The following is a 10,379-nucleotide window of genomic DNA, read 5'->3' on the forward strand; positions in this document are numbered from 1 at the left end:
GGCCAAGCCCAGCTCCTGAAAAACAACCCCACATCATAATTCCTCCTCCACCAAATTTCACAGTCGGCACAATGCAGTCTGAAATGTACCGTTCTCCTGGCAACCTCCAAACCCAGACTCGTCCATCAGATTGCCAGATGGAAAAGCGTGATTCATCACTCCAGAGAACGCGTCTCCACTGCTCTAGAGGCCAGTGGCGGCGTGCTTTACACCATTGCATCCGACGCTTTGCATTGCACTTGGTGATGTGTGGCTTGGCTGCAGCTGCTCGGCCATGGAAACCCATTCCATGAAGCTCTCTGCGTACTGTACTTGGTCTAATCTGAAGGTCACATGAAGTTTGTAGCTCTGTAGCAATTGACTGTGCAGAAAGTCGGCGACCTCTTTGCACTATGCGCTTCAGCATCCGCTGACCCCTCTCCGTCACTTTACGTGGCCTACCACTTCGTGGCTGAGTTGCTGTTGTTCCCAAACGCTTCCATTTTGTTATAATAGAGCTGACAGTTGACTGTGGAATATTTAGGAGCGAGGAAATTTCACGACTGGATTTGTTGCACAGGTGGCATCCTATGACAGTTCCACGCTGGAATTCACTGAGCTCCTGAGAGTGGCCCATTCTTTCACAAATGTCTTGTTTCACAGTCTGCATGCCTGAGTGCTTGATTTTATACACCTGTGGCCAGGCCAAGTGATTAGGACACCTGATTCTGATCATTTGAATGGGTGAGGGAATACTTTTGGTAATATAGTGTATATATCAGGGCTCTCAAGTTTTGAACTGAGTTCAGAGTGAGATTTTGGTGGTGGCGGCATGGGGGCTTGACTCCAATAATTGAACAATATGTTAAATGATTATTATTATTTTAAGTTAAATTACTTCTCAAACAGACCTAACAATTCAGCTACCAATGAATGAGCAGTACTATGACTGTGATAACATAGATTGAAAAATAAGCCGAAGTGATACCTCTTCTCTGAATAAACAAGCTAAGTCAGTGTGCTGCTGTTAGTCAGTGAAAAGAGACTAGAGTGGCAGCTCTTCACTTTGTTACACAATATATGTCAGTGAGCTGCAGTAGTCTGGAAATCTTCTTTGCCTTTGCCAGACATACGTTCATATTCCACACAAAAACAGCATTTCATCCGCGATTCCGTGATCGTGAAAATTATACGGCCCTACCACTGTTATAAAACATAGCGGCGCAAGTTGGTGGCCGTTGAGAAATACAAGGTTTGGCGTGTGAGCGGGTTGAAATGTGTGTGTCTCACGCCCAATGCGTGAGAGCCCTATATATAATTCATCCCCTGACATTCACTCCATTATATTAGCACTGACAGATTACATACAATTCAATTACGTGTACATTTTTAAATAGTATTTTTTATTCGTCCTACTCACCAATTGCTAGATGGAGCCTATGGCCAAAGCACTGAAGTCTCGTCCATTTATTTAGAGAAGCTGCCTTGACGACATTAGGGCCACTGTCTGTTGTGATGCAGACTAGTCTCTCCTCTTGCAGGCTCCAAGAAGCCACGGCCTCCCGCAGTCCCTGGGCTATAGCTTCTCCTGTGTGGTCTTGCGGGAAAAATGATGTCTGCAAGCATCGACTTTTCATTTGCAAATCCCCGTCAATGTAGTGAATTGTCAAGGACAGGTACGGCTCCATTGTTCTGCTTGACCATAGGTCAGTCGTGGCTGCAAAGAACTGGACAGTTGTGATTTCCCTCTCTAGTTCCCGCCGACATTTTTCATACAGTGTAGGTAATGCCACTTTGGAGAAATAATTGCGTGAGGGGATTACATATTTCTTGTCCAGTGTTTTGACCATTTTTCTGAAGCCCTCGTTGCTCACTGTATTTATTGGACACATGTCTTTGGCTAAATAAAATGATATTGCGTCTGTAATTTCCGCGTGTCTTTGGGAGGTAGAGGCATAAGGTGTTGCCCGGTGCAGGGTCGCTGTTATGGTTGCCTGGGTTGCCGCTGGAAACAAACGGGGATTTTGTGAGGCAGTGTTAGCTTTGGCCTTCATGCATTCCTCGTACATGTGTCGGTGGTGTTTTTTGAGGTGGTTGAAGAGATTAGTTGTGTTACCCTGCGGGGCAGACACAACTCTGCTGCACTCTTTACATATAACATTTTCTTGTTTGATGTCACTTGCCCTGAAACCGAAACAACTCCAGACAATGGATGTGGATCCTTTTCGAGGCACTAGCTCCTCACCATGGTGCTCCTCATCTCCAGTGGCTGCCATACCTGCCTCTCCCGACATAACTCGCTCTTAACAGTCCAACGAGTAATTTGAGTTTGCTGCGGCAGGGTGCGCCATAGACATAGAAAGAACTATATATGTCTGTGGGGTGCGCTCGCTTGTTATTTATGCAGCTACATGAAGCCTTAACCGTGCGTTCGCCCCCTGGTGGTTGGCTGACCACTGGCTGAGAAAGTGCTTGATTAGATATGCAGCAGAGCCCGCATTTTAAATGTAAATATCGCCGACGATCAGGCTCATTTAATCGTGGCAGCCAAAATCGTGATCACGATTAAAATTCGATTAATTGTGCAGCCCTAATACTGCATTTCTGCATAATAAGATGGTTCTTATAGCCATAAAATAGTTATTGAGGGGTGGATTGATTCAGAAGGACCACTACTGAAGGCCAAGGTGTGAAATTCATGGCCCGCCACTGATGTTATTAAATATCAACCGACATTTTTAGCTAAGGCTAGCTCCCATTTCTAGCATTCTTGCTAGCTCACGTGGCTAATGGTGTCAGATAGTTGTTTGTTTGCCTCAGAGCTTTTTAAATGCTGTCAGAACTGCTGTGATTGTAGCTTGAAAACCAACCACCCCACTAGAGACACGTAAAGTCATTGATTGATTGACTTTATTTTTTGTGTCGTACTTAAGTTTTAATTTAGGCCTGTATTATCAAGCCTATATGAAAACAAAATCTCTAATGTTAGTAAGATTTTAGCAGGCTACAGTAGTTTAATGGTGAAAATAGAACTCCTATGATTTGACTTGTGACTGTGCCATGACTCGGCTTGACTTGCTTGATTTTCATCACAATAACTTGAGACCTGACGGTTAAGACATGAGACTTGCTTTTGACTGGCTCATATGTGACTTACTCCCACCTCTGGTGAGGACATAAGGTTATCTGTGTGTATTAGGGCTGGGACGGTATGCTTGTCATGATACTTGGCTGCTGATTCAATATGTCTTGTAATTCTACAAGGATTGCAATTTAATATAAGGAGGTATTGCAATTTGCAATTCTCTAGTTTGTGGCTGTAAGGTTTGATGAGGCTGTGATTCTCCTAGAGGTCACACTAGGAGGACTAGGTCTCACTAGAGGTCATTTTATACAGTGAGGTCCAGTTTGACAAAATGCTCTGACTGCAGTGAAATGGCTGCTATGGGGGCCAATATCATCACACATGAATCAAATGTGGCTCATTGAATCCACAAGAGTCTCAGCTTTCCAGTCAAAGCCAATTGATGCAACTCCAAGACTGTTGAGGCCCCAGTCTGCACAAACACACCATTTTACAACAGGCCACAAGAACACATGTGGACTGCAGGCTTTGTGGCCCAAATTGCATGGGATTAGCAGAAGGTGGGCATGTCTGCAAAGGGGACAGCCGTGGCTGCCCAGAGAACCCATTTTCATTCACACATCTGGAGGTCAGGGGTCAAGGGACCCTGCTGGAAATGACCATATTTTCTCTCGCAAAAATGTATCAAACAACCTAACATTACATCTTTGATACCAATGGATTCCTTAGGTCATCTATATTAATATCTGTAATTAAAAAAAAAAAAATCGTAAAAGAAAAGAATCATGACACTTAATTGAATCAACCCCCCCACCCCCACTCCCACCCTACATACACATATAGAAAGAGGGAGAGAGAGCTCACAGGGCTGAATGGACCCTTGGTTCAGGAGGTCAGAGTTAAATCATCCACAAATCAGGTCAACACACTGAATCTTATTAGAGTAACACACATGCAGGCACACACACACACACACACACACACACACACACACACACAGCTTCCTCCTGCCCATGGCCCTCCAAGCAGGGTCTCCTTTCATTGGCTCTCTGTGTCACTCCCTCAGATCTGTAACCACTCCCGGACTCCCTGTTCCTGCTGATAATTTCTAGATCCGTACATGTAGTTTATTTACACAGAACTCAGGTAAAAATGCACAAATGAACCCACACTGTCTGTAGTTAAAATGTCAACCCTGCCTCCGTGTGTCTGCCTCTGTCACTTTAGCCACAAACCGGAATGGAGGAAGAGGGGGACTTATTAGTTTAACGCAACGTGTGATAATTAAGAATCATAAGTCAATCATAAGTCCAATCACTTTTATCCTGCAGGGTAAATTTTGAAAAAGTGGCTTCTATGATCATTTGAATTCTCACGTTCTTACTGTGTGTGTTTTGCCTAAAAACTCTGAAGTGAAGTAATATTTTCCAGTTCATGTCCAAAGGCTGGAAGAGAAACTATCTCAACTGTGGCTGCAGTCTTTCTTCAAATTACAGTGAAGAATGCTGAAGTGGAGCTAGCCAGATCTCACTATATCACTGTGTGCTCATATGAAACTGCTGAAACTCTGATGTCAACAAGACGGAAAAAATCACAGAGGTGATGTTTTGGAGAAAATCTGATGTAAATGTTGAGTAAAACCCAGTTCTGCTCTGTTCCTGTTAGGCAGCAAACAAACGCTAAAAAGGTTCCCGTCAGCCTTTTCTTTTAACACGTCTTATTGTCTTACATCTTATTAGGTTAATATTGAGTTTTCTCACTCACTTGTTTCCAAAGAATTTCCGTGACACATTTTTACTTTCCAAATCAATAATTTACTGCACAAAAACAAACCCTTCCCTTTACATGATTCAGTATAAGATTTTACGTAAGGAAAAGCATTCTTAGATTGTTTGATCGTCAGAAGATTTCAAAATTCAGACTCCAGTCCAGACAAATTCAGTTTGTTACCCCAAATAAGGTCTCAAATAATGATAATGATGTGCATTTTCTTGAAGATAATAAACTTAATTTTCTATTGTTAATGACATTGATGTGTTTGACTCATTCTGTTGCAACATTAAGGAGTAGCCTAACTAAAGCTCTGTATTTACAATTAGCTTTTATAATGTCACAATATTGTACCAAATGTGCAGTTTATTGAAGCACAAATGAAGGGACCACAAACACACAAGTGGACGATGTACAGCAATTAAAGAATGACTGATAATAGAATGAACGCATCTTTTTACAGATAAAACCACACATCACATACATGGATTTAAAGTCAGAGAGGCCCTCTGTAGCTGATAGTACAGATTCATTCTGTTTAGTAACTATAGGTAAGTACATCAAATATCAAGAGAATATGAAAAGCCACACGCCCTGCTGACGTTTCCTTGAGCAGCACACCGAACAGCAAAGTTTACATTAATGTCAGCGTCTCAACATGAATACAGTTTAGATACTAGTACTGACAATGAACAGCAGAGGGAGACACAGATTATCTGACACACACACACACACACACACACTCTCACACACACACACACACACTCACACACACAAGATGGAGATCAGGCACAGAGCAGCTGTGGCAGCAAGAACAAGCGGGATGATGGGGGACCAAGACAAAGAACCAAGTGCATGACTGCAAGTAACAGAAGTAAAGCCACATGTAATTTAATGACAGTAATGTGTTACCCCCAAGGCTGGTAGTTACATACATATGTACTGTGTGTTTAATCCAGTGTTTCTCAACCTCTTTTCAGTCATGGTAATTTGCATATTTTTAAAGAAAACTATGCAAAATCTCAAGTCTCCTCTGTCTATAATAATGAATTCAATAAAATGACATGCTGCATCCCTCTGAAGGCCAACACACACACATAACACACCATAATTAGTTACTGAGAAAAAGAGAGAGGGGTAAACTGAGCCCGGTGGGACAACGCACCCATCAGCCCTGTTCTTGCTGCCTGTACTTGATGTAAATTAGGCTGGAAAAGCTCAGTTCACACAAACACATCATAGAGAGGGGAGAAGGTTAGCGGTAGTGGAGTGGTGCTACTTGAAAGTATGGGGTACTCCTCCAAAACCTGACCAAAGCAATGTCTTTAATGAGAGATCTTCCCTGATCTCTGTGGCAATGCTTCTCAAATACACGTGAACTCTAGTGGATTCAGACCCGGTCACTTTTGCACACTGCATCACTTTTCTTTGCTCTTGTCATATGTGTTCACTTTTCAAATGAAAAAGATACTCTGCATCCTTCCTGAATAGTGACAGATTATTTGTTGTCAGGTGTCATTTCATACCACATACCAGGGACATAAGGACAGGGCGTTACGCTGACCCCACCTTTCATGTTGTGAGATGGGGAAAGGGCAAGGTGAGATTATTGTTTTTTGGAATCTTAAGCCATTTTATTCTGTCATTAACATCAGAATATTTTTGTGGACAGCACTTTTCGACTAAGCCAGACTGCACCTCGTGGTTGAGGGGGGCTGGTTTAAGCAATGCATTGTCTGTCCAAGCTTGTTGTAGATTTTTTAAATTCAGTAACATGAACTTATACATTTCTCCCTTCATAGAAAACCTCATATTTCAGTTACTCAGTAGTGTCTCTCTACAGTATGTTGGCCTCACGGGAATCAGGCTGCAGGATCTGGAGTGTGACAATGAGTTTAATAGATTTTCTAAACCAAGGATAGAAAAGGGCATAGATCAGAGGATTTAAACAGGAGTTAAAAAGAAGCAGCCACACTACAAATTTTACATGAAAAGCATTGCTTGAGGTCTCCTGATTTACAAGACAGGAGGAGTAATATGGACAAAAACAAATAAGAAACACAGCTATGACAACACCAAGAGTCCTGGCTGCTTTCAGCTCCGATTTCTTAGCAGTTCCAGTCCCTGAGGGCTGCAGAGTGACAGACACAATGTGGGATCTCATGGCACGAGCTTGAGACACAGCCACCACAAACACTCTCATATACAGAATTATAATGGCAGTAATGGGAAGAATAAAGGTGAAAACAAGGTCAACAGCCCCTGAGATATAGTTAATGACAATAACACACTCTCCGTGACAGGAAGTATGACTGCCTGGTTGTGTCAGAACATCTTTGAGAATCAGACTGCTGTAGAAAACAGCAGAGGTCCAACACGCACAAACACAGATTTGAACTCTTGTCTGAGTGATTGTGATGGGGTAACGCAGAGGGTCACAAATAGCCACAAAGCGGTCCACTGATATGAGCACCATGTTTCCTACTGAGGCAGAGGTAATGATGAAACCCAAAAGGTATAACACAGAGCACATGACATCACCCAAAAACCAACAAGACCCTAAACGGATGATTTCAACTGGCATCAGCAGGAGGCCCACAAGGAGGTCTGAGACAGCCAGAGAGAGGAGGACGAAGTTGGTGGTGGTGTGGAGCTGCCTGGAGTGGAGGATGATCATTAATAGTGGTAGTCTCAAAAGTAATGTTATAATCAGTTGTAGGATTTATAACAGCAGTCGTAGCATGTGTAAGGCAAGATGCAGCAGATACAAAGCACTAAAATACAACTGCATCATCATTTTCTACCTGAAGTGGGAAATGGAGATGATGACCAGCAGGTTGAGAGCCACAGTGAGCAGAGACATGGAGGACATCAGGATGTAGAGCAGCATGATACCGGAGTGAGGATGTGTGTTCTTCCTGCAGGAGGTGTTGAGGAGGTGTGGAAAGCAGAGTTCAGCTCCTTCCAGGGTCTCCATCATCAGAGAGAGAGGAGGAGAGGAGAAGCTGCTGAGGTCTGACAGCTCTCTGAACAAAACCCTCTGTCACACAGCTGATTTATCTCACCTTTTCTTCTTTCCTTTTCTCCCTCCCTCTCTCTCTTGGAAACTGATGTCTCTCCTTCCTTATCATGTGCATCATCTTCATCTCCATCATCATCACTCTTTCTGCTGCCCTCTGTGTCTCCTCTTCCTCAAGGCTTGTTTTCTTGCCTCTTTTTCTCTCTTCCTAATACTAATCTGGATGAGAGAAAGCATTTACTCTTTGCTGCTCCTTGCTGTTGGATCAGGAAAAGGAAAACAAGTTTAGAGTGTGTAGAATGGTAGCAGATTAAGGTGTCATACATTTGTCTTTCCACTTTCATTCAGGAGAGAGAAGCTTAACAATTCACCTTTTGTGTTTCAGGGCCCAATTGACCATCATATGGTGGCTTTAGAACTGTCACCTTTTTCACACTTTGTGGTTATTGACTTAATACATCAATTGATTTTTGCACTCTAATTAAAAATAAAAAACCTAACTTATCCTTCCAGATCCAGATCTCCAAACATCCAGATGTACAGGGTATCCACAAAATCTCTTTACAATTTAAAAAATCTATTACAAAAGCAATTGATGATATATGTTAATCAGATTTGTTCTATGTATTCAGTGGTTATCAAAGTTTTTAATCACATTGCGTTGCAAAGATATGGGACATCAACGACTTGAAGCAAAAGATCACTGATGCCATTGCTACCATTGATGAGGATATGCTACAGCGAACATGGCAAGAAATCGAGTACCGTCTTGATGTGCTTCGTGCAACTAATGGTGCCCATCTAGAGGTGTATTAAATGAGGCAAAAAAACTTAAATATCTACTCCTCATTTTGTAATAATTTCCACAGATTTGTCAGTTCATTTGCTTTTGTAATACATTTGTTAAATTGTAAAGAGACTTTATGGACACCCTGTATTACTGTGACACTTCTGTTTTCTTTGATCATATTTTATCTATATCTGAGGCAATGATCTAGCAAGTGCCATAGGAAATTAGATAAGTATTGTTACCAGGAGAAGAGGGATCTATCATTGTGAAATGGAAGAATGGAAGAAGTTTGGAAACACCAAGGGCTCTATCTTTCACACTGCCCTACCCGTTGCCACTACCCGCTACCCATGAATTACGCATTTAGCAGCTTCCACTATCCCTTAACAGTATCTTGCGGCCACACTACCTGCTATACATTATGCCGAATCCTTTATTTGCTCCTGGAGGTGTGCCCATGGGCGTGTTTATGTGCTTTCCCTACAATTGCACACACATTAGGGAAAGTGTATAGCGGGTCCTCAAAACAACCCGCTACCCATTTGGGCTTTTACAAGAGCGCGCCCAGGTGGCTTCAATGCGCGTCCACTTGGACACATGTGGACGTGCACATGCGGCTCCACCTCCCGAATTAACTCGCCTATAAAAAGCCACCTTGCTTTAGCCTCAGTTGAACCCCTGAGAAAATGGCAGAGATAGTGCTAAATCACCTTGATCGCCAGTTAAATAATAGAAGACGCCCAGAACACGTGTACCGCCAGTGCACCAGCTACCTGGGCCTTTCAGGTAAGTCTATATTGTTTGTATTTTTTATCAATCATTTTTTCCGCTTTTATAATAATATATAATATATATATATTAATTATATATTTTATATATAATATTCTAAAATTATAATATTACAATACAAGTATTATTTCCCACAGAACGATCCGACAAAACTACGCCTCTCCTGTCAGGCAGTGACGGAATTATGTCACCGGGTGGCAGGTAATGTAGACACTGCTGCCAGCTGTCCGTATGCCTTGCCCGTTGCTGTTAGGGTTACTGTGGCACTATTTTTCTATGCTAGTGGGTCATTCCAACACCCACTCAGCTCAGTTGGAGGCATGACCCAATCTGCTGTAAGCTCGGCTATTACTGCAGTCACTGCCAGCATAGTCCAACATGCCAGTAGGTACATCACTGGCATCCCTGTGACACCCGAGAGACAACGCAGGGTAAAGCAGGATTTTTTTGGCAAGATATGGGTTCCCTAGGGTTCTGGGTTCCGTCCACTGCACACATGTTCTGATTCGGGCTCTGACTCTGAACAGTGGCGCCTATGTGAATCGTAAGGGAACTCATTCCATTAACGTCCAGGTGATTTGCGATGCATTGGGTTACATCTTGAATGTATAGCAAATCATCCTGGAGGTAGCCACGACACGACAATGGCTATCCATTAAAGACGTGGTGCATGGTGCCATACATTACGCCAACAAGTGTGCGTGAGTTCGCTTTCAATAGAAAACACTCTCGCGCACAAGTTGTCATTGAGCGAACATTTGGCAACAGGTCAGGTGAGGTCTTACAGTATGGTCTTCAGAAAGTAGCATCTTTCTTTGTGGCATGTTGTGTGCTGCACAACATTTCCCTACGCCATGGAATGATGCTGGAGTTTGAGGATAGATTATTACCGGACTATAGAAGGCGGCAAACTGAAGTGCAGGTGCCAACTCCAAATGCTGATATAG

At 42.7% G+C, this 10,379-nt stretch overlaps 1 protein-coding gene across 1 annotated transcript; it reads right to left on the reverse strand.

The window, feature by feature from the left end:
• Window positions 1–6,671: 6,671 nt before the first annotated feature.
• Window positions 6,672–7,811, reverse strand: LOC115380067 (trace amine-associated receptor 13c-like). The gene is made up of 2 exons (XM_030081118.1): window positions 7,639–7,811; window positions 6,672–7,491 (listed from the first exon to the last, which is right to left on the reverse strand). The coding sequence occupies exons 1-2, from the start codon at window positions 7,809–7,811 to the stop codon at window positions 6,672–6,674; spliced, it is 993 nt and encodes a 330-aa protein (XP_029936978.1).
• Between the last annotated feature and the right edge of the window lie 2,568 nt (window positions 7,812–10,379).

Source organism: Myripristis murdjan, chromosome 21 (assembly GCF_902150065.1).
Source record: "Myripristis murdjan chromosome 21, fMyrMur1.1, whole genome shotgun sequence".
In the NCBI taxonomy this organism is placed as follows: Eukaryota; Metazoa; Chordata; class Actinopteri; order Holocentriformes; family Holocentridae; genus Myripristis; species Myripristis murdjan.